We start from the raw sequence: 25,116 nt of genomic DNA, 5'->3' as shown, positions 1-25,116 counted from the left end.
CACATGGGTCAGGATGGAGTTGTTTAATGCCTCGCAGGATTAAGTTTGTTAGCATCCACTGGGCCATCCTGCCAGAGCCGGAGGCTAGTTGCCCTTTAGTTTGAAAAAGCCTTTCTAGTGTTGGTGGTGTTAGGTTCCTGAGTCGCACTTTGGTCTGCAGCCCTAGCTACAGTGCAGTGTTTGGTCTGGGGATGGTGACCCTGCGATGTTTTCTTTGAAAGTGTTGTTTCTTTTCTATGCTTCCGTTTTGGGTGTAATGAAACGTGTGTGCTTTACTGCCCTACCGAGACACCTGACTTGAGCACAAAATGTGGGACGGAAATCAACATATTTGGATGTGGTGAAAGTTGAGTAATTCATACCCCAAACATGGCATCGGTGCCTGCTTTAAGAGAGCATGGCGTTATTAATTACACTGTAAACATGTAGTCGGTGCCCGGTGTATATTTTATGTGACATATAGTTGCCTTTTAGTCCACATTTTAGATTTGTTATAGACTCTTAGTTTGGTTTCATTTATGAGGTGTTATAATTCGTGTGGGGGAACGTTCCTTGACTCATGTTGCGAACATTTGGTGTTGTAAATATCGTCTTCTTTCTGAGCCCACATTGCTCCTGGATTCTGAGGGATATAAATCCCACAGGTCTTCTCAACAGAACTGTATATTTTGTTGCTCCTCTCGCAGGAATTGTCTTCATAGTGCTTCATATGCTGTGAAGTCATGTTGCTGATGCATATGGTAGAATTATGATGTTTGCACATTTCTGAAATCAGATTTTTTTAATAAGTAATCATGAGCACAGCGACATTTTCAATTTCAATGTATTTCATTTTTTAGAATGCAGAACGTCTCAGCTGCCTGAGGGCACTGAGCTGCTGGTGCCCCAGTGCTGCCTTGGAGGCGTGTGGAGGGCAGTGATAAGGTTGACGAAGTGAAGACCTCAGCCCTCCCGGGAGCCCTCCGTGGAAGAAGCCTTTGAGGTTTTTAGGAAAAACCTTTCCTGGCGCTCAGGTTTCTGAAGTTTGTCAGGCAAACTGGGAACGTCTGTCGCTTGTTCATTTGTTCAGCCCTGGTGGTAACAAGCAGGAGCAACTATTTTTATTATTGTCGTTGAGTATAAATTGATCTGCAGAAAAGATACTTGGGGAAGAGTTTAAAGTTGGCATGACTTTTAATGAATTCCTACTCTCTAACAAAGATGAGAACGTCAGGAGTGTCAGTAGAACTTTAATAGCTAATAACATCCAGTGAGTACTCATTGTTAGAGCCGTTTCAGATGGTTCTGGGTTTTCACTGAACACACCCGCATACGTAGGGCATCCTTTCTGTGTTGTCCTTTGGCAGACAGTATCACTGCTGAAAGCCCAGCACATTCATTTCAGTGTGAGCTGACATACTGTGACAGATCCATTTCCCCCTCTTGTTGTCTATTTGCTAAAACGCCCTGCTTCTACTAGTGGTCCTGTGCACATGAATGCATTGTTTGCACCTTTCCTGCGACAGCTCTTAATAAAGTACCTGGATTTTTGGCATAGGAACTTGTGGGCCTGTGAGCCCCTGAAGAAATCCTGGTGGCCAACCATTGAGCTCATGGGTGACACCAAGACCCAGGTGTGGTCTCTGTCCCCAGCAGTGTGCTGGCGAAGTGTGGGGGTGTGGACAGACATGCTGAAACCAGTAGAGACCCCATCAAGTCGCCAAGAAAATCAGTTTATGTGGTGCCAGTTTTGTTAGCCACGTGCATAGACTCAGGGAATATAGCCCAGAGGCGTGGTGATTTGTGGGGACACTGGAATTTGGAGGGTAACACCAAGTTGCTGATGCCACCGTGTTGCACAGTTCTGGGAAGCCTTCTGTTTCCTGACCTGGTCCTTCAGAAAGCTTGCAGGGAGAATGTCCTGAATCCCAGGTGGGGCTGTGCCCGTGGTGCACGGGGCTCCGCCTGCGGCCGGCCCTTCCTGGGTCAGGGCAGGGTCTCCAAACTCGGTGGCCACCCTCCCGCCCCGCCAGCGGGTGGCAAGGACCTCAGCCTTGGGTGCCCGGGGCTGACTGGAGGGGAGGCGCTGGGGCGCAGGCAGCCGGGTAGAGGAGGGGCTCATCCTCGTGTGGGCACGGCGGGAGGTTGGCAGGGTGGGCTTCCAGCCTGCAGGCCTGGCTGTGATGGGTGTGGAGCAGGAAAACTCCGGGCCGGGGGACAGGGCGCATGCTGGGCGCTTGCCCTCGAGCTCTGCTCCTGCTCAGGCTGCCGCTGGCTGGGGCCGCCCCTCCTGGATTCCTGCCTCGGGCCCTTTGCTTTGCCCCTGGATTGCAGTGACCTGTTGGCTCTTTTCTGCTTTGCCTTGGGGGCTTCCAGCTAGCTTTGGCCTCTCGTCACTCCTTGGAGCCTGGATCGAGGGAGCTCTGAGGAATTGGGCTCTGTCATGGGGCCTGGAGACGAGACCCCATTCTTCTGGCGCATCCTTAGTAGGGTGAGGGAGGGCGTGGGCGCCGCTTTTCCTTGGGATTATGCCATCACTGTGTGGTAACCTCGGTGGGGAGTGAGGAAACAAATGTCCTTTAGAAGATTCGTTTTCACTTGAGTCTGGCGAAGGTTGCACTGGGGCCCGGGGTAAGTGGATGGGCCTGGCGGGGTGGGAGCCGGGCAGAGCAAGTGCCTGCTCCCAGCTTGCCTACAGGCACATCCGTGCGCGTAAATTCAAGGGAACCGTGTGCTTATTTCCGACGCCTTCAAGTGTCATGTTGCTACACTTTGAAAATGCCTCCTTGGAAAAGTGATAGGAAATTGGTCATTTGTGATGTTTTTTAACCAGTCTGAGAGCAAAAGCTTAGAAATGGCTGATGCGTTCTTTGAAAAATAGCAGTACAGTTATTTGATGCAGGCTTAGAAGTCCTATAGCACATGTCCCTCTGTGCTGGGGACAGGATCCCTTTTCCTTACGACAGGCTCTCAGTGATGTCTGATCTGTGGAGAGCTCATTATGATGACAGTAAAATAGCAAAGGAGTTTCAGGGTAACCCTCAGAGATAGCATCCTCATGCCTGCACAGTGAGGAGTGCTTGGCTGATTTGTGTGGTGGTAATGTGGTGCTGAGATGGGAAAACGTGTTAACTCAGGTCTTCACAGATCTTGTCATGAAACGAGCTGAGGGTCGTGAAGACAGGAGCTCAGAGGGAGGCAGTGGCCCCACAGTACCATTTCAGGTGATTTGGGGGGGGCGTTGTAAACGATGCTAAGTGACTTTGACTGGAATCAATGCTGGTTGTTGTGATTTCAAAACAAAAGCATAGCAGACTCATGTGAAGTGATTTAAGACAAAAAGTACAGAATAAATCACAGTCATTGAAAAGAAAAAAACAAAGAGAAGCCCTTCCCCCCAGCAGCTCCGCCTGTGCTTTCTGATTGAAGGCGTCATCTAGTCGTCCGTCTCACAGCCTGGCCGGTGGGCGTTGCCTTTCCGCTTGCACCCTTCAGTGAGTGAGTTCATCGCGTAGCTGCTGGACTTTGGTCTGTGCCCGGTGTGCTGCAGCCGCCCTGGCTCCTGGGGCCGTGGAGTCCAGCGTCCCGTTTCCAGCCCCTGCAGCCAGCCCCCAGAAGAGGGCTCGGAGAGCCGGCATGGGTGCTGAAGAGGGGCTGCACTGGCCTGGGAGCGGGCAGAGCCTGGAGGCTGAGCCGACCGGACAGCTCCAGGCGGTCAAGCGAGGGCCGGATGTTGGAATGTGTGGTCTTGGCACACGGGTCCCTCTGGCTGGAGCTGAGGGCGCCTCTGGGGTGTGGTCAGGCACACGAGTGAACCTGGGGCCCTCGGGATGGGGTGCTGGGTTCTTGCTGCCTTGCGGGTGCCTGCAGGCCCTCCTCTGCCCGATGCCCTCCTCTGCCCGATGCCCTCCTCTGCCCGAAGCCTCCTCTGCCCGATGCCCGTCTCTGCCCGAAACCACTTCTGCCCGATGCCCGTCTCTGCCCAAAGCTTCCTCTGCCCGATGCCCTCCCAGCCCAGCCCTGCTCATCCTCAGGGTTCTCCTCTGTCCTTCTGGATTCTGTGATCTCCCAGTGTCACCAGGCACTGTCTTTATATGGAAATCTTTTCTACGTTATACAATTAATGGAAAGTTTTTCCTCAGGGGATCTAGACAAGGCTGGTCTGTCTGTCCCCTTTTAAAAGATAGGCTTCTGCCTGCCACCTTAGATGATGGCTGCTCCGCATTCTGTGGGTGGTGGGTGGTCCCGCAGCTGGCTGACTATGATGCCCAGGACTGGGGCCCGGCCCCCGAAGGCAGGTGTGGGGCCTGGGACCTACAGGTGGCTTAGTTGGTGTGGAGCCATCTGTGGCTTCCTGGTGTGCCCCAAGCGTGGCAGGACAGTTTATGGACAGGAGGAAGGGAGGCTGAAGGAAATTTAAACAAGTTATTTACCTTTTCTCCCCCCTCTCCCGCCCAAAGAAACATAAATCATGGGAGTTTTTCTTGCTTTCTAAATAGATAGCTATTGTTACAGGAAAATAATACACGAGAAGTTGAGTGGCTCTGGGCACAGCTTCCTGAGCTCCACAATTACGTGGAGAAACTAAGAGTGCTCGCCCAGAATCAATGTTGGGGGAGGACGCGTCAGCATTGGCGTGATTGGGGGTTATTTAGTTGGCGTTGAAGCTGGCGTACACTCAGCATTGTAGAGGAGCTGGGTGCCGAGGTCTGGGGTCGGGCCAGGTGAGTCTGGAGACATCTAGCAGGCAGCACATCCCTGAGGAGGACACAGAACCTTCTCCTCCGTAGGACGGACTCAGTACCGATGGGGCAGATGTGAGCGCTTTGCCTTGTGCTCATCTGGCAGATTCTCTCCATGCCCAGTCCTCGACTTGTGGCTTGGAAATAGGAAAGTCTTTTCAGTGATAAACATAAAAAATTCTCCACATGGGCCGGCCCCGTGGCTTAGCGGTTAGGTGGCGCGCTCCGCTACTGGCGGCCCGGGTTCGGATCCTGGGCGCGCACCGACGCACCGCTCGTCCGGCCATGCTGAGGCCGCATCCCACATACAGCGACTAGAAGGATGTGCAACTATGACATACAACTATCTACTGGGGCTTTGGGGAAAAAAAGGAGGAGGATTGGCAATAGATGTTAGCTCAGGGCCGGTCTTCCTCAGCAAAAAGAGGAGGATTAGCATGGATGTTAGCTCAGGGCCGATCTTCCTCACAAAATAAAAAAATTCTCCACATATGGAACCACGCACGTCACCGTGCGAACACTGATTGCTCTGATTCTCAGCCACGCGGGGTTTCGTGAGCCCTGTGCTGTCCTGCTGCCTCCTGACTGTCTGTGTTTGTGCTCTGCTCTCTCTGGAAGGCTCCTCTCCTCCTTCCATCTGAAGAACTCCTCATCAGCCTTCACAACCCTGTTTGCCTGTTGCCTCCTGTCTGAAGTCTCCCCCCAACAATGGAGCTGATTTCCCCTCTCAGTCCATTTCCCTCTCAGACAAGTGGGGGTCTTGGTTGGTGTCTGAGGAGCTGGATCTGGAGCATCACTTGATGGGGAAACAGAATGGGAAAAGCTGATCAGAAATCCAGGAGGCACCAGAGCTGTTGTCTGTCAGAGAGACCACCAGAACGGGCAGGTCTGGGGCTCACCAGGGGCACAGAGCCTGGAGAACAGGAAAGTGAGGGCTCAGAATGAAAGGCAGGGGAGAGCTGGATCATGTGTGCCTCCATTCAGCCAGCAGAGAGTCCCAGAGTTCTCCCCTCTGCTGTTACATGTCAGGACCGAGGGCACAGCAGTGAACGGGATGGAGGAAGACCCTTCCTCTGGAGCCTACACAGAAGTGGGTTAGAGCTGCAGGCTTGGAAGAGGAGCTGCTGTTCTAGATGGGGCGGGGAAGGAGCTTGTCTCTCAGGAGATGGCGTTTGAAGAAGATCTTATGCTGAAAATCGTGGGAGCCGTGGGGAGTTTGGGAGCAGGATATTCCAGGTGGAAAGAACAAGTGCGGAGCCCTGAGGTGGGGACAGAAATGGTGGGTTGGTGAGGAGGACCCAGTGGAGGAGATGAGGTGAGAGGAAGGGGCGGCAGGTCAGGCACCTTGGAGTCACGGCCAGGAGTTTGCATTGTACCCTCAGCGTCTTGGGAGGCCACAGGGGGCCGGACGGTGTGACCTGATAGGTTTTATGTTTCAGCAGCTCCCTCTGCTGCTCTGTGGGCTGTGGAGTAGCAGGGAGACCAGCAAGGAGACTGGCAGAGCGAGATGACGGCCGCTGGGCTGGTGGCAGTGGAGCTGGGACAAGGGCTGGAGCTGGCTCTTCTGGAGGCTGCTGCAGTGGCAAAGGCTCGCGGGGTCACAGCTCTCTCCACGGCGCTCCAGGACTGGTCTTGGTGCGATGGCCCGAAAGGGCTTGTCTGTGTAGTGGCAGCACCAGGATTTGCATCTGGTGTCACACACCTCCGCAGGCTGTGCTCTTTTCGCCATTTGGCCTGCCTGCCTGTTAAAAGCCATCTTTGTCTTATGCTTGAGCTACCTGTTCCTTTATTTACGTGTTACTGGGATTAAAGTCTTAAGAATATAATTTTCAGGTTGTCAAGAGAGATCAAGTAGAGTTAAATCTAAATAATTTGAACTGACTGATAGCTTTCCTTAATAGGAAATTGGAATTCTGAATTTTTCTCCCAAGTAATGCGAATACACCCTCTTCAAGTGCGTTGATGTCTGGGCAGCACTGTGCTTCTGGAGGCAGGGAGCAGAAGCCTGCACAGCGGCTGGGAGGAGGGATCAGAGGTCCTTGCTGGATTGTGTGCTCCTAGTGAACGGTGCTCTGGAAGTGCCTGAGCTCTGTGCGTTCACTGACAGAGCAGGCTGAGCTGCTGCCTCCCACACCTGCCTCAGCCTGGTTCACAGATGTGTCTGCCCTGCAGTGTACTTCAGTGTCCTCAGGAGAGGTCTGGGGGGCCTTGTCCATCTCAGGACAGCCGGCTCTGGCCTCCACGAGAGAAGCTGGGCGCTGAGTCAGGAGCCCAGTCTCTGCTGCAGCGTTCTCAGACCTCTCGTCGCCCTGAGGCCCGGGAATCCCAGCGCACAGTCCATTCTAGTTGTCTGCAAGGGCGGGAGCTGGGTGTGCTTGAGAGCCCCCCTCATTCCTCCCTGGGTGAAGCTGGCTAAACCATCTGCGGCAAATTGGTTTTCTTCAGTGCCTGTGCCGCCACAGGAAAAAGTGCGCTCGTGCGCGTGAGTAGGTTTAGGCCTGTGTATGTCACGAGCTCTCTGCAAGTGTGGGGCTCAGTTCAAAGGCGGGAGCGCTCCACTGCTCCAATGACCACTGGCCGAGAGGAGAGTGTGGAGGAGAAGGAGATATCCCTGGAGAAGCAGATATCCCTGTGCCCTGAGCTCCAGCCTTTCCTGTAGTCCACACACACACGTGCGCACACACCTCATACCTGCGCATGCACACACACATGCGCACCACACACCCACACCCAAGTCCCTGCCGCGTGATTCCCTGCTGGACCTCAGGCGGATGCAAATCAATCAGGTATAGATTTTGCTCACCAGGAGCTCATCGTCTTTTCTGTTTCTTTCTTACTGTAAAATTATAATTTCTTGGTCTTGCTTCCTTTTTGATTTATGTATGAAAACAACTCTTTTATCCTAATGTATAGCAGTGATGGCAGTACGCCTTACAGGTCACCCTTTAGTCACACTACTGGAGTGGAACTCTGGCTCTGCTACTTACAGGCTGTGTGACTTTGCATAAGTTGCTTAGCTTCTCTGTGCCTCAGTTTTCTCATCTGTATTAGTTTATCTATTGCTGCATAGCAATATAGCCATAAGCCTAGTGGCTTAAAACAATACACGTTTATTCACATGTGTTGTCTCACCGTTTCTGTGGGTCAGGAGTCTGGACGTGTTCTAGCTCAGGGTCTCACCAAGCGCCAATCAAGGTGTTGGCTGGGCTGCAGGCTCATCTGAAGGAGCTACTGCCACACTCATGTAGTTGCTGGCAGAATTTGGTTGCTTGTAGGCTGCAGAACTGGGGGCCTCAGTTTCTTGCTGGCTCTTGGCTGCCCTCAGTTCCTACGGCCCTTTCTAGATGCAGCTCACGGCGTGGCGGCTGGCTTCCTCGAAGCCAGCAAGGGAGATCGTCCGTGGCGAGACGGGTTCCGATCTCATGTAACACGATCGTGTATATCCCGTCCCTTTTGCTGTACTTGATTGGTCAGAAGCAGGTCACAGGGCCTGCCCACACTCACGGGGAGGGGACACACAAGGGCGTGCACAGCAGGAGCAGGGGACACAGGGCCACCTGGGGTCTGTCTGCCACGTCATCTGAAAGTGGGATAACAGCACATGCCTCAAAGAGTTTCTGGGAGGCTGAGACGGGTTAATTGGGGCTGCTGGGACACAGGAATCATTTAATAATTGTCAGCTGCTGTTGCCTGACCGTGTTATCATCATCTTTCCTAGCTGTTAGGTTGCTGACTGAGCCCCATACTTCACTGCTGCATTCCTGGCTATCCCCAGTGACTCCTTCCTGCCTTCTCTATGCCGTGCCCTCCAGGCTCCCTGCCAGCTCTCCTTTGCCCTGAGTGGCCTCCAGAATGTTCTCTGTGTCCCCTCTCTGTCCCTCTGTGTAGACTACCCACTGTGGAGCCCTTCCATCCTTGTGTTTGCATGGCTGACACATCTCTGTTCTTCCCAGCCCTCCTCAGGCCTGGCTGTCACCTAACAACCACAGGGGCCCTTGCTCCCTGCCTTACACCACTCTGACCTGGAGGGCACTGCAGACGGTGCCCCTTACATGCTGTGGCTGTCGTTACGGGTGCCCCGTTCCCCTATCAGCCTGAGAGCTTTGCTGGGAGCAGCCTGAGCCCCAGCTGGGTGCTCCTAGTGCCGTGTCTTGAGCGTGGCTGTGTGCAGGGGATGAGGGCCATGCCGGGAATGGCTGTAGGAGCGCAGACTCCACCAGGGAAGGCACGGGCCCCAGCAAGTCGAGTCACCTCTCTCAGCCCCATTTCCTTATTGTGGGTTCAGGACTGGGGGCCTGGCCAGCGAGCTGATGGGGTATGCACCCATGGCCAGGCTCCGCTCTTCCTGGCCACATTGTGGTTGAGCGTGCATGTGGGTGAATTCCCCACCCAGCTGGTATCTTTGCTAGAACTTTGCAGTGTTGGGTAGAAATCCACCAGTCATGTGTATTACGCACTCGGCTTCTTGTTACTGAGGAGATGCTCAGCCTTGTCTGCTCACTGCTCTGTGTGGTGGACTCGCATGAGTTTCTCCTGCCTGTCTGTCACTGGTCCTGCTTGTCCCTGTGCGGCCCCGGTCCCGCCTCTGCCTGCTGCTGAACTGCTGGCTCCAAGCCCCTGAGGAGGCTTCCTGCTGAGTGGTCCTGGGGGCTGCCGAGTCTCCTCGTGCTGGGGGGTCTCCACAGTGAGCATGCCTTCACCTCCCTGACCTGACCACAGCCCTGCCCCCACCCTGTCCCCGGTGAGGAAGGGCTGTGCAGTTGTGCTGCTGTGTCCAGGGCCTTCCTTGTGCCCACATGGCAGGGCTGTGGCTGCTGCATTTCTGACCGTGGCTGAGAGGTGCTGGGATCCGAGAGAAAGGGGTCCTTCCTGCCGGGACCCTGCTTCCTCCTTGGCCCTCCTAGGCCGTCTGAGGGGCTGCCCACTGTGCTGGCTTGTCGAGAGCGCTGCTTCCAGCCCCACCGAGGGTGAAGGTGCCCAACGCTGGAGCGTCAGTGTCGACCACTTAGTGTTTGTGCATGAGAAATACTTAGTGGTGCCGTGTTGTTGAGTGATTCTGGTCTTTTGGTCTTGTTGGAACATTCAGTTCTCTCTAAGAACCTGTTGACTTACAATGAAAAATGTGTATGAATAGAGACGCGTGGATGTATTACTCATTCAGCAAATATTTGTCGTTGCTGGCTGTTACAGTGCTGGGCTGAGGTGCTGGCCTGTAAGTGGTGGCTACTTTGTTACTCATTTGGAACAAGCGCAGTGGGTGGTGTCCTAGGGTGGGAATTGGGCTGGGGGCCTGCATTCTAGGGCTGCTCTGCAGGCCCTGGGTTAAGAGACTTCCCTGCCTGGGCCCCAGGCCCCTCATTGTAAATGCCGGGGGTTGGTGGTGATTTGGGGGATTTAGGCTACAAGCTCAGTGATATTTAGTGATGCTGGTGTTACAGGAAGGGATTGACCTTCTCGGGGACAAATACAGTTGCCCTTGCAAAGTTGGTTGGTTTGGAAATGATGTAATTCATCCTTTGTTTGAGCATTCGCTTGTCAGGCCTGCACTGCACGCCTTGTTAGTGTGACGCCTGGGACGGCAGGGGGACCTGGCGTCAGCGGCAGGAGCCCACAGTTCAGGCTGGCGCTAGCAGTGGGTGCATCCCTGAGGGCGGCGGGTAGGGCTCTGCAGGGCACTCTGCCTGGGGAGTGGGGGCTGGGAGCTTCACAAAGCAGTAAGTGGTTGGCTCTCCCAAAAAGGAAAGGGAGGAGCACATGGCCGAGTCTCCGTCGAGGGGCAGTGCTTGAAGTGAGTCTGAAAGCTGGGTAAGTTAAGAGAGAGACAGGCTTTCTAGGCAGCAGGCACCATAGCAGGTGACAGCCTGTAGGCTCAGAGAAGTGTGCTGTAGCTCAGTGCAGCTAGAATGTGGGTGCTGGGGGCGGGGAGGGGACCAGGGCACTGCGCTGTGGTCTCTGGGCTCTGTCTGTGGGAGGTGTGGGGCAGGTGAATGTCTTTAAGCCGCGTGTGCACATGCATGTGTGTGCTTGTGTGGTCGAGGTGGTGGGATTGCGTTGCACCTTGGTAAAATCCCTCTTGTGAATAAAGAGAGAAGAGAGTGGGTGAGTGTGAGTGATGGTAAGAGGAAGTATCAATTAAATGTGAGTGTTGTAAAGAAAGAGAAGAGGCTGAGATAACTCCCATGTTGATGGCCTGGGTAATTGAATGGCTGGTGGGAATATATGTGATGGGAAGATGCTTGAGTATGTTTTCTTGGATGGTGATAACTTTACAGTGATTAAAAAAAATCGATGAAAAAAACCCAAGCTCATAGATGCAGAGAACAGATTGGTGGTTGCCAGAGGCTGGCGTAGGGGTGGGGAAAGGAGTGAAGGGGATCAAAATAAAATAAACAAGTCCTAGGCATGTAATGTACAGCATGGTGACTATAGTTAATAACGCTGTGTTGCATATTTGAAAGTTGCTGAGAGTAGATCTTAAAAGTCCTCATGACAAGAAAAAAATTTGTAACTATTTATAGTGGCTGATGTTAACTAGACTTATTGTGGTGACCATTTCACAATATATACCAATATTGAATCATTATGTTGTACACCTGAAACTAATATCATGCTGTACCTCAACTAGAAAAAAAGTCTATTTACCTTATCAGGGAAATTCAGAGCATCCACACACCTACCTACCCTCCTTCCCTCCCTTCCATTCATCTTTCTTTTTATTCATCTATCCATCTGTCCATGCATGCACCCATCTCTACCCATCTCTCTACTCATCCATCCATCATCCATCCATCATCGGTCCATCATCCATCCATCATCCATCCCTCTGTCACTGAGGAAGTACTCATTGATGGGCCAGGTGCTGTGCTGCCCGACCAATTCCTGGGCAGCTGTGTGCAATTGTTACCCGAGGGGCCTGGAGGAACAGAGAGCGTCTTTTGTGAGAGCTAGCTCATGTGGTAGGACTGAGCCCAGGCATTGGTGAAATACTGCATATTGCTTGTGAGTCAATGAAAAATTATGATAATTGGAATTTTACAAAAAAATTAAACAGCAGTTGATATTTGTTTATATTTGTATTTTAATATTAGAGTCAGTGAAAAATATCGATAGTATATATTTTAAGTAGAAGAATGCATACATTTGAAAGTTTCTGATGTGTTTACTTTTTGCTTCACCGCCTGTTCAATTTTCTTTCAGATTTTTGAAAGGATATTGTTCATATGGGCGATCCGTCACCCCGCCAGTGGATACGTGCAGGGGATAAATGACCTTGTCACTCCTTTCTTCGTGGTCTTCATTTGCGAATACATAGGTAAGATCATATCATGAAGTTTTTTCTCACCAAGATTAAACATGAACTTTGGTGGCCTTACTTAATGTTACTGTGCATAATTATACCAGTATTGAAAATTGACATTAAGTTTAGTGTTATTAATGACACCTAATAATAGAGAATAATAGTTTTCTCATTGATGCTAGCTTTAAAAAATGTCTTTAAATCCACATGCTCAACCACTGAAGACATTAAGATGCAGTTATTAATATCTCCTTTTTAATAATGTATAAGGAGAACTGTAATATATTCGGAGAGTGTACTTTCGTTCTAATGGCCATCAGAGCACTGGCTATAATGGTTGGAACTTAAATGGATAAGGTTAAGGTGATAGAATATTAGTTGAATGTTTTGCTTACTAGCTAAAAACTGAATCTTAGTTGCATTTCTGCAGCATTTTGTCACCTTTGTACTTCTGATATACTAGTAGCATCTCATTTTATGGAAATATTAATTACATGCAGAGTAAGTGGTTTGACGGAGGCTCAGGTTGGGTTATGCTGTTTCTTTTTGAGTACTGTGCGTTTTTGCTTCCGTTTATCTTACAGCAGCCAGCTGTCATAATTGCACCTGTTGTGAACATATTTTAAGTTTTAAACAATGCTGGTGATGTGAGTGAGGGATCTGCTCTTTAAGCCATCTGTGGATAAAGGGTACCTGCCGTGAGAGGACTTTGCTCTTTGGTTGCACCATTTTCGTTTAACTCTGATGTTAATTTGTCTTTCCCTGGACCTTCCCGACTTGGTGTGTTTGTGTTTATCACATTGTGCTTTTAGCCGTTTCAGTCTCCTGTCTGCTTCAGAGCCCACGATTGTTGTAATCTGGAGAGATTAGGTTTACTCGAGGACAGATTATCCTCTGAGGATGAGAACAGAGCCATTTAGTGCATTTTGTTGCGAGCCCTCATACTTTGTTTCCATTTATGATTTCAGAGGAGGTCTTTTCATTGCTAAGCAACTAATGAGAACTGCCGCTGCTGGCTCCCTAATCATCTCTTAAGTAGGGAGAGGCCGCTCCTGAGAGCTCTTGTGTTTCTGCTGCTGACTCCCTCATTTGACGGATAATGAAAATGTTCTTAATGATCCTAGAACAGTAGGACCTCTGTCAGTAGACTTCAGAGTTGTTAATTGAAAGAAGTTCAACCGAGATGTGATTAGAGAATTGATATTCCATGTTAAATAGACCATTTAATTAATGTGGTAAATAAGTTTGTCTTTACTTTACCACCAACTTATGTTGTAAGACCCAAGCGGTCCTTAATGCAGTTGCAAGATCGGACAAAGGGGCATGACCGTGATGTTAATTGTCCAGAAGAGAGAAAAACTGCAGAAAAGAGAATCTGTTCTGTAAGTGGTGTCTTCATTTAAGCTCAAAGAGACTTTCCTTGCCTTCCTGCAACAGCCACCACACATGTACGTATATACACAAGAACACATGCATGGAGTGGATGTACAGTGTGGTTTTGGAACGTTTGTGTAAAATGTGCCATTTATTTCTGGCAGTTGACTGTGTTAGTAAGTGGACATTTCTTATTTTTTGGTCCTGGCTTTCAGATGTGATTGGTGGATTGGAGGTCCTTCAGATCCTTTCTCCCAGGCTTGGGCATGCTGAAGGTTATGGTCCATGTCCACCCTCATTATCTTGTACAGCCTCATGTCTGTCTAAGATGCCTGGTGCACTCCCCGGCTGCCTTCTGGGCAGCAGTGTCGCGGTCAATGCAGACCTCATGGAGCACCCTCTGTGGGCTCCTGGGCAGAGCACAGTGTGGAGACATGTCAGTTCATTTCAGCCAGTGTTGATTGGGCATCTCCTGGCCTCTGCAGGGTGGGGACACAGGTGAGCGAGGTGAGCATGGTTCCTGCCCTCTTGGAGCTTGTGGCGGCAGCAGAGAAGACAGGTTTTAAACAAGTAATTAAGAATTTAATTAAAGCAACTAGACATTCATATTATCAAGAGGAAGTGTGAGGTGCTGGGAGAACAGACCCAGGTGAGGGGTCAGAGGAGCCTTCCTGGAAGCTGTGATGTTCCCTGGCACCTGGCAGGGTGAGAGGAGCATTGCGTGCAAAAAGCGGCAGGAGTGCAGGCCTGGGCTGGACGTGCAGTCACGGTGCCAGAAGAAGTGCAGTGTGATGACGGGGACAGTGAGGGGCGATGACAAGTGATGGCTCTTGGGGGATGCAGGGGCAGGCCTGGGTTGAGGGGATGAATCCTGGTAAGAACCTTGGGCCAAGTGCTCAGGGGCACGGGAGCCACCAAATTAGGGAAAAAACCTAATCTCTCCAGATTAGCAGCTCCGGTATGGCTGAGGGATAACACGCCTGTGTCCTTGTCTGTCCGCATTACTCTGGCTACAGACGTTGGAGTGCTTTGGAGAGGCTCATACACGAGGGACACGTGTGCTCTCAACCACTGGGCAGAGGGTTTTCTGATTTGCTGGGGGTTTTTTTGTTTGTTTGTTTTTGTTTGGTGAGGAAGATTAGCCCTGAGCTAACATCTGTTGCCATTCCTCCTCTTTTTGCTGAGGAAGGTTGGCCATGGGCTAACATCCCTGCCCATCTTCCTCTACTTTATATGTGGGACGCCTGCCACAGCATGGCTTGACAAGCAGTGTGTATGTAGGTCCACACCTGGGATCTGAACCTGTGAATTCCGGGCTGCCGACACGTGCGAACTTAACCACTGTGCCACTAGGCTGGCCCCCGATTTGCTGGGTTTTTAAGTAAGTAAATCTCAAACACTTTGCTTACTGAAGATCTTGAAAATGCATATTTTTCCTTCAGAGGGTAGCACTGGTGATAGGATCCTGTTGTTTGGGTACCTGAGCGCCCTGGCAGGACTTTGGGTCAGCAGTACTTCTGGCTCAGACACTGTGACTGCCCAGACTCTCGGAGTGCAGATGGCAGAGGGGCTTAGCCTGCACGTGCACTGCCTCCTGAAAGCAGCACCCGACTCAGTTCTGGGGGCAAGCTTGTGTCATTCTTTGGGTTTTTCTCTTTCTCCTAAGCTGAAATTTGGGAAACAGTTCTGTTGATCGAAGGTGTGAGATTCCTCCAGAGCCCTCAGGCAGCGGTGGACAGACCTGCGTCGGCTAATTGGGGGCTGTGCTTTTTTCTCGGAGCGTGTGTTTTGCATGGGCCCCAGCTCCCGGCCTGCTGCGCGCTCTTGCCGGTTCATGAGGGGTGGGAGGACGCTGGAGTGTAGCTCTGATGACTGAGATGTCCCAGGCAGGAAGCAGCCGCTCCTGAGCAGCGGAGGTCCTGACTTTGCAAGTGCTAGGTGGCTCATAGCAGCCTGTTAATGCCATGGTTTCTGACTTGAAGGATATCGGACGTGAACAGTGGCTAACGTATTTGGGGTTGACAGACAGGGTCTGGAGGACCTTGGCTGATCAACTAGGTTAACTGCTTGCTGACAAGGAGAGGGTGTACTGCAGCGTCAGAGGGTTCTCTTTTTCAGGAGCTGGCCGGGATGATCACAGTCGTAGGAACAACTTGTAGGGAGGGAGGAAATGCTCAGAGAACACTGTAAAACTGGAACAATGGGGAGAAACAGGTGTGTCTCGGAAATGGAGTGGTGTGGAGATGGCTCAGCTGCCCGACTGGTCTCTCAGGGCTGCCGCCACACCGCGGGGATGAGTCAGGAGTATGCCCTGAAGCTCCACCCGCACAGCCCTGGGGAAAGGCAACTCAGTCCCACTGTCGAAGGACACAGCATCCTCAAATGCAAGTTAGCACATGCACATATGCGTGCACACACACACAGATAGGCACATGCACACGCATACAGACATACACACGCACACGTACCTGCTCGCCCCTCACTAGTGCTAGCCACAACCTCTCCAAGTAAAGGTGGCGCAAAGCCTTGACTAACCTTTGTTTGAATGGAGCCCACAGTCTCGGGTGGTCCCTGGAGGTGCCTGTCAACCACACAGAGGACACTGGGGAAGGAGGTCAGTAGACCTCTTGTGACCTCAGAGGTAGGGGTAGCAGTGTGCAGAGCCCATCAAGACGTGGAGGCTGGTAAATGTAGTCGTTTAGGCGGCATTGAAGCCTGGGGTGAAGCTCGTGAGTGGAGTGTCGCAATGGGAGGGTATAACTTGCTCAGAGAAATCAATCATGGAAGAATGCTCTGTGCCAGGAAGGTTTGGGAATTCGTGAATTTCAGGGGCGGAAGCTTTGGGGAGTAGGTAAGAAGGCTTTCCCACATTTTAGGCACATAAACGATAACGTTTGCTGAAGCGTCAGTGTGCCTATTCCAGATCTGAGGCATGCCTAGATGTTGGTCTTGCAGATTGCATCCTTGGCCCAGAGGCTAGGCAGCGTGTGCAGGACACTCCAGCCAACACACCCGTTAGGGACATCGCCTTCTACCAGAAACAGGCATGGGACACATTCTTGAGTTTTATCTTTCGGAAGTTGGAGGAAGCAGCACGTTAAGTACTACATTGGACTTGATTCAGCCATTGAGGAAGGCAGGCCTAGGATAAGGCTGAGGCAGGATCCATGCCGTCTTAAGAGTTCATAGTAGCAAAGAAAGGGAGTAGTGGGCACACAGAGACATTGGGGGCTGATGGGAGCGGGCCCAGAGGTGGTGGAGGCAGGACCTGGGACTGGAGAGAAGGGCTGGCCCAAGAGATGCTGAAGAGGTTGACTTGGAGGGCTGTTGGCCGAGTGGAGTGGAGGGTGAAGGAGAGGGAAAAGTCTGGCATGATTCCCAGGTTCCTGGGCACCAGGTGGACGTGGTGCCATTTTCCAGGACAGGACACAGAGTAGCAGGAGCTGGTTTAGGAGGCGAGATGATGCTCTGATTTAGGACACGTTGAGCCTGCTTCGTCTGTGGTGAACCAAGTAGAGGTGCCCAGTGGGATCTAGAGCTTGGAAAAGAGGTCTGCACTGGGGGGTATTTTGGCATTTGTTGTCCTGGAAGTGGTGGCTGAGAGTCACGGGTCTGGGTGTGCTTATCTGGGGAGAGTGTGGAGTGGAGAGTGGAGTCCTGTGATGGCCGGTGTCGTAGGGGCTGTGGGTTGTGATTGCGTTTGGCTTGAGGATCTGAGAATGTTGGCTGTCCTCCGTGAAGTTTATGGCTGTCTCCAGTGGAGAAGTCTGAATGTCAGTAGTCCAGGCTGATGCCACTGCTGAGTCGTGTCCTCAGGGACCCCGTTGTTGAAGATGCAGCCCTGGAGCCTGACTGCCTGGTTCAGACCCAGGCTCTGCCCCTTACCAGCAGCATATGGCCTTCGGACAAAGGCCACATGCATTTGGCAGCTCTGCATACCTCCTTAGGGTCCGTGTCCTAAGTATGGAAAGAGGGAGGTGGTAAAGGGCACAGGGTCAGAGGCCAGAGGGGCACGTTGCCTGAGTGTGCTCGTTTTCATAAGCCTTCCTGACTTGCCCTTCTTGCCCCGCCAGTGGCGAGAGGGCCTGGAAGAGCGAACCTCCCGCCGTCCTCCTCCTGGAGCAGAGGAGACGGGGACGGAGCGGGTGTGTGTGCCCACGGGGGAATGATGGGCGGTCATGGGAAGGAAACGGGGGAGGAGGGCTTTTAGAGGTAGGGAAGAGGCCTGGTGTGAGGGTCACAAAAATCAAAACAGGGACAGACTGGAAATTGACCAAAAGGTTTGACATTGTGGGTGTTACTGGTGACCTGCTGGAAATGGGCTGAAGAATGGTGGCAAGTCGACTATGACATGAACTGAATGGGGTTCCCGCAGGAATGGCTGATGGGAATTCCTGGCCGGGGAGGGTTGGACAGAATGGTCCACAGGCAGCTCACAACTTTACCTTAAAGAGCTTTTTGCTATGGGAATTTTCACATATTGGTTAACAGCGTGGTGTGGGGAAGCCCCGGGTACCATCATCTGGCTTCAGGGTTTGTCAGCTTTCTGCCAGTCTTGTTTCCTCTGTTCCTCCACCCACTCCTGACCTCCACCCAATTGTAACCATTCCTGCTTGAAAAAATAGCTTCATTGAGATATAATGTACATGCCATAAAATTCCCCCACTTGGAGTGAAAAGTTCAGTGCTTTTTAGAATATTCATAGTAGTGCAGCCATCACCACACTTTAATTTTAGAATATTTTCATCATCCTAGAAAGAAATCATATACCCATAGCAGCCACTCCCCAGTCCTCTCTTTCCCCCGCTCTGCCAGCCCGGGGCAACCGCTGATCTACTTTCTGTCTCTGTACGTTCGCCTCTTCTGGACATTTCCTGTAAGCACAGCGATACAGTATGGGGTCTTTTGAGACTGGCTTCTTTCATTTAGCATGTTTTCAAGGTCCATCCGTGTTGTAGCATGTATTGGTACTTCAGTCCCTTTTATGACTGAATAACATTTCATTATATGGATATACCACGTTTCGTTTATCCATTTACCTGTTGATGGACATTGGGGTTCTTTCTACTTTTTGGTTATTATGGATAATGCTGCTGTGAACCTTTGTGTACAAGTTTTGGTATGGACGTGTTTCACTTCTCTTCGCTGTCTGCCTGGGAGTAGCATTGCTGGGTCATCTGGCAACTTGATCTTTAACATTTTGAGGAACTGCCAGACTACTTGCCAGAGTGAATGCACCATTTGACATTCCCACCAGCAACATAGGAGGGTTCCAATTTGTCCACCTCCTCGCCAACTCTTGTTATTGCTTTTTACTTTTTACCCATATTTACCCATATCCCTTATAATTTTGAATACTGTGGTTCAGTTTTGCCTTATCACTGATGTGTTTTCTTTTCTTTTCCTCTCCTTGTAACCCCCAGTAGATTTTAGCTCCTTGGAGCTAGGGATCGTGTCTTATGTGTGTGCATCATGCTTTGCACAGAGTAGAAGCTCAGTATGCACCTGTATTGAATCAAATCCTACAGAAAGTTCCTTTGTGTGTTGTGCGATTAGAAAACTTGGCTTTTAAATACTTTTAGTAGAAATACTTGCTCAGTATAGAGAAATTGGAAAGTGCAGACAGGATGAAGGAGAGAGTTAAAGTACTTGACAGTCCCACTGTTGAGGAGAACATTTATTTATATCTCTCCTCTTTGCAGCTGTTCCTTTCTTTAAGAACCTCTCTCCCCGCACAGCCCTGCAGGGGGTGCTGGGAAAGGGTCCCCACTCTCCATCCCTGCACTCACTCTTCCATGGGAGGAGTTAGTAGGCGGCTTGGTGAGAGTCTTGCATCCGCCTGGGCTCCATTTTGGTGCCTCGTTCTGTTGCCTCCGTGTGGTGAGCCCTCCTCCCTCTCTCCTTCTGCCCGTGTCCTGGCCTGTGAACCGGCCTGAGCCTCTTCTCTGGGCTGCTGGTCGGGAAGCAGAATTGGCTCCAGTTTCTTCCTCTCTGGGCTCAGCTGAGTGTGTGGGTCCCGACGTCTGGATTGGGGCTGGGGGGAAGAAGGCCTCATCTAGCCTTGAGCCTAAGCTGTGTTTTCCAACCTGTTGTCTGCATTGGGGCCTCAGACAGGTGCTTGTTAGTAATCACTCTGTGGTTCCTGGGCCTGTGCGTGTGCCCTTCAGGCAGGCATGGAGAGGGGGTGCAGGCCCACACCGGCCCTCGTGGGTGACAGTTGTTTTGGTATCATTCCTCTAAGTCTTTTTTCTATGCATTATATTTACATAGTTGAGAACATATTATGTATAAAATTCTGTTGTGCTTTTTTCCCATTTAACCTTATAAGCTTTTCCCTATATTATTAAGAAATCTTTATAAAGATCATTTCTACTTCCTGCACATAATATTCTGTTGAGATAATGTAGCATAATTCATGAAACCATTCCACTGTTGTTGGATTTTTTTAGTTTTTTTCCTCCAGGCATGGTATAATTTTTAAGTAAAGCCTGTATTTTCCCAACAGTGACTGTCATATTCCTTTTAACAGTGTTAAATTTGATTTAAAATTAAGAACCATTATTCCAGCACCTTGAATTGCATAATTTAAGCAGAAAGTTATATTTTAGTTTAACTACATATTTTCGGCACAGCCAAAAACGAAGAATAATTCCCCCCTCTGTATCTTGGTGCTGTTTAAATTTAGAAACAATTCTGACTGGGCGCTTTGGACCTCAAGGTGAGGGAATGTGGCGTGGGCCACGTGGGAGGGTGGTGGTGACTGTGTTTTGGGAGGCGAGGAGTCTTTCACAATTGATGCTCATTATCAGTATCTCTAAGCTCTGACTGGCTTGGTTTTGTATGTCATTTTCTCTTAAATTACTCCTGAGAGCAAATATGGGAAAGGACTGGAATAAACAATGTATTTACTTACAAACATTAAGAATATTTTTTTTTATATTCCTGTTTGCAAGTTGGGATCTCCAAAGCATAGGTTATTTCTCAACATGTTAATTTTGCCCAGAGAAGACATTTCAGCCTGCGGTTTTTGGGGTGCTCTGGAGTCGTCATTAGTGTACAATGGGCAAGGGGGGTCAATTCCCACACCCGTCGGGACGGGTAGAGGAGATACTGCCGGGAAGGTGCCGTTAGCCAAGTGTGAGCCATGCAGCCGTTTCTCTGCCTGCTTCCATTAGCAAAGGATAAGCCGGGCTCTGAGTGACAGTGAGGGAAAGAAGGGCTGTTGCTGGTTTCTCACTATAGTTGACAGAAGAGAAGTAGAAATGGTGGTTGTAGCTTTCCCCATTGCATTTGGTTCTCTTCATGTGTTACATGAAGCAAGGCTGCCGCTAAGTGCATCTTCTGCCTGGCTTCCGTGAGTGTGCCTCCTACCTCAGGTGCTTTGTGGTCCACAGTCAATCTCAGAAACATTTTAAAGGTAAAAACCAGAGCCTCTGGGTACGGAAAGTTTCCTTTGGCAGTTCTTGTTCCACGTGGGGGAAGCGGAGAGCAGAGGGCCCTGGGAATGCCATTGGGTTACAGCTAGAGAGTGGAGGGCTGCTGCTTTTGCAGCCCCCTCAAATGACAGTAAGGTGCCAGATCCTTGCATAGCCGTGACTCACATATGCAGTCATATTTTCTATTCAAAAACGTTTTGATGATGATCAAAGCAATGGACTTATTGTTAAAAAATTGGAAAAATCAGTAACAGTATAGCTCCACATCCCAAAATCTGTCACTGGAACATTTTGCTAATTCCCTTCCGATCTTTTTATCATTGCACTTTTTTACGTGGTAGCACTTATGTTATGCATGAACATTTTAGTATTGCTCTTTGTTTAATATCTAAACATTTTCCAGAGTCATTAAACATTTTTAAAAATGTTTTTCTTTTGAAAAGTAGTGACTCATTACTTTCAGTAATGGGTAGGAAGACTAGACAGAAGCTCAAGGAACTAGAAAGAAGACTAAGCAAACTGAAAACTGGCTGTTAGACGTCTGCTGAGCACTGCACCCAACAGAGCTTATTCTTCTCCAGTGCACGTGGAGCATTCTCTAGCATGGACCGTATGCTGGGCCGTAAAACAAGCTTCAGTACATTTGAAAGGATGGAAATCATACAGAACATGTTCTCTGACCACAATGACATTGTTAGACATCAGTAACAGAAGGAAATTTGAAGAAATTGACAAATAAGTGGAAATTTTAGAACACAACCATAAATAAGCAATTTGTGAGGGAAGAAATCACAGGTAAAATTAGAAGTTACTTTGAGGTGAATGAAAATGAAAACACAACATACCAAAACTTATGGGCTGCAGCTTAAAGCATTGCTCCAAGAGAAATTCATAGTTGTAAATGACTATATTAAAAAGAACATCTCAAGGCCAGCCCCGGTGGCCTAGTGGTTAAGTTTGGTGTGCTCCGCTTCAGCGGCCCGGGTTCAGTTCCTGGGCATGGACCTATACCACTCGTCTGTCAGTGGCTACGCTGTGGTGGCTCACATACAAAAAGAGGAAGATTGGCAACAAATGTTACCTCAGGGTGACTTCCTCAGCAAAAAAAAAGGAACATCTCAGATCATAACTGAACTTTTCAATTTCAGAACCTAGAAAAAGAAGACCAAACTAAAGCCAAAACAAACAGAAGGAAGGAAATAAAGACAAGAATGGAAATAAATGAAACCAAGAATAGAAAACAATAGAGAAAAATCAACAAAACTAAGGTTGATTTTTCAAAAATATCAACAAAATTGATATTAAAAATTTAGCTAGACTGACCTAGAAAAAAAGGAGAGAAGACTCAAATTACTAAAATCATGAGTGATTTTAGAAATAAAGAGCATTAAAAGAATACTATGGGGGCCGACCCGGTGGCGCAAGCGGTTAAGTGCGCGCGCTCCGGGGTTCGCTGGTTCGGATCCCGGGCGCGCACCGACGCACTGCTTGGCAAGCCATGCTGTGGCGGTGTCCCATATAAAATGGAGGAAGATGGGCACAGATGTTAGCCCAGGGCCGTCTTCCTCAGCAAAAAAAGAGGAGGATTGGCGGATGTTAGCACAGGGCTGATCTCCTCACAAAAAAAAAAAAAAAAAAAAAAAAAGAATACTATGAACAGCTCTCCAAATTAGATAATGTGGATGAAATGGAGCTATTCCTAGAAAGACACAAATTACCAAAATTGACTGTGATGGTTGGTTTTGTGTTAACTTGGCTAGGCTGTGGTGCCCACTGGTTTAGTCAAACACCAGTCTAAATACTGCTCTGAAGGTACATGTTAGATGTGATTCACATTTAAATTAGTAGTCTTTGAATAAAGCAAATTACCCTGCACAGTGTGGGTGGGCCTCATCTAATCAGTTGAAGGCCATAAGAGCAAAGACTGAGATTTCCTAAAGAAGAAGAAATTTTCCTTAAGACATAGAAACCCTGCCTGAATTTCCAGCCTACTGGCCTGTCCTACAAATTTCAGACATGCCAGTCCCCATAATTGTGTGAGCCTGTTCCTTAAAATAAGTCTCTCTCTCTGGTATATATGTATTGATATATATATATAGATATGTCAATATAATTATCAATATCTGTATCTCTGTCTACCTACGTATCTATCTATCTGTAAGAACAATGTATATAAAAGATTGAATTGGTTACTTAAAAATTCCCACAAAGAAAAGCCCAGGACCAGATGACTTCACTGGTGAGTTCTACCAAACATTTAACAAAAAATTAACACCACTCCTTCACAAACTCTTCCAAAAATAGAAGAGAGGGAACACTTTTCAATTCATTCCATGAGGCCAGTATTATCTTGATGCTAAAATGACATGTAGACATCACAAGGAAAGAAAACCACAGACCAGGATCCCTTATGAAGGTAGATATAACAGCCTTCAACAAAATACTAACAGACTGAATGTAGCAACATAGTAAAAGGATTATGCATCATGACAAATGGGATTTATCCCAGGAATGCAAGGTTGGTTCAACATATGAAAATCAATGTAATACACTATATCAACAGAATAAAGGACAAAACCCACATAATCATCTCGGTTGACACAGAAAAAACATTTGACAAAATCCAACACCCTTTCATGATAAAAACACTCAACAAACTGGGAATAGAAGAACTTCCTCTGTGATGAAGAGCATCTAACAAAAACCTACAATTAACATACTTAATGGGAAAGACTGAAAGCTTTCCTCAGATCAGGAGCAAGACAAGGATGTCTGTGCTCTCCACTTTTGTTCAGCATTGTCCTGGTTCTAGCCAGGGCAGTTAAGCAAGAAAGGGAAGCAAAAGGCATCCAGAATGGAAATGAAGAAGTAAAACCACCTCTATTTGCAGATGACATGATCTTGTATATAGAAAATGCAGAGGAAACCACTAAAAAACTATGAAAGCTAATAAAAGAGTTCAGCAAGGTTGTAGGATACAAGATCAAGATACAAAAATCAGTTATTTCTATGCAGTTGCAACGTTCAATCCAAAAATGAAAACAATTCCATTTATAATAGCATCAGAATGAATAAAATAAGTATAAATTTAGTAAAAGAAGTGTAAGATTTGTACTCTGAAAACTATAAAACATTGTTGAAAGATATTAAAGGAGATCTAAATAAATGGAAAGACATCCCACGTTCGTGGATTGGGAGACTTAATAGTGTTAAGATGGCATTGTTCCCTAAACTGATCTAAAGATTCAGCACAATCCCTGTCAAAACTGTAGCTGGCTTTTTAACAGAAATTGACAAGTTTATTTTTAAATTCATGTGGACATTCAAGAGACCCAGAATAGCCAAAACAATCTTGAAAAAGAAGTGAGTTGGAAGAATCACACTTCCTGATATCAAAACTTACGATAAAACTACAGTATTCAAGACAGTGTCGTATTGGCGTGTGGATAGACGTGTAGATCAGTGGAACAGAATTGAGAGTCTAGAAATAAGCCTTCGTATTTATGGTCAGTTGATTTTTGACAAGGATACTAAGGAAATGGTCTTTTTCAACAAATGGTGCTCGGACAACTGGATATCGACATGCAAAAAAAATAAAGTTGTGCCCCTGCCTCGCACCATACACAAAAATAAATGAATCATAGACCTGAATGTAAGAGCTACAGCTATAAAACTCTTATAAGAAAACATGGGAGTAAATCTTCATGACCCTGGGTTAGGCCATGGTTTCTTAGATATGACACCAAAAGCAAAAGTGACAAAAGAGAAAATAGGTAAATTGGGCTACATCAAAATTAAAACTTTTGTGCTGTAAAGGATATTCTCAGGAAAGTGAAAACATATCTGCAGAAGGGGAGAAAATATTAGCCAATCATATATCTGATAAGAGACTTACATCTGTAATATAAGTAACTTAAAACTCAATAAGAAGACAATCTAACTAAAAAAATGGGCAAAGTATTTGAATAGACATTTCTCCCTAGAAGATATACAAATGGCCAATAAGCATATGAAAAGGTGCTTGACATCATTAAAATCATTAGGGAATGCAAATCAAAAACACAGTGAGACACCACTGTACACCCACTAGGATGCTATAATCAAAAAGGAACAATAACAAATGTTGGCAAGGATGTGGAGGAATTAGAAATCTCAGATGTTATTGGGAGGAATGTAAAACTGGTGCAGCAACTTTAGCAAAAAGTCTGGCATTTCATCAAAAAGTTAAACCTAGAGTCACTACATGACACGACAAAAACTTACACAGGAATGTTCATAGGAGCGTTGT

At 48.4% G+C, this 25,116-nt stretch overlaps 1 protein-coding gene across 3 annotated transcripts in view; it reads left to right on the top strand.

Annotated features, from left to right (window-relative positions):
- TBC1D22A (TBC1 domain family member 22A) overlaps positions 1–25,116 on the top strand; it is a 347,433-nt gene that overhangs the window by 117,223 nt on the left and 205,094 nt on the right. For all 3 annotated transcript variants that reach the window (XM_058568130.1, XM_058568127.1, XM_058568129.1), the window contains one exon: positions 11,919–12,033. In XM_058568130.1, coding sequence (XP_058424113.1) covers positions 11,919–12,033 — 115 coding nt within the window. The remainder of the gene's footprint in view (positions 1–11,918; positions 12,034–25,116) is intronic.

The sequence above is a fragment of the Diceros bicornis genome, chromosome 25 (genome assembly GCF_020826845.1).
Source record: "Diceros bicornis minor isolate mBicDic1 chromosome 25, mDicBic1.mat.cur, whole genome shotgun sequence".
NCBI classification, from domain to species: Eukaryota; Metazoa; Chordata; class Mammalia; order Perissodactyla; family Rhinocerotidae; genus Diceros; species Diceros bicornis.
Note: the sequence above shows the minus strand (reverse complement) of the source record. Positions and strands in the feature narration are given on the sequence as shown.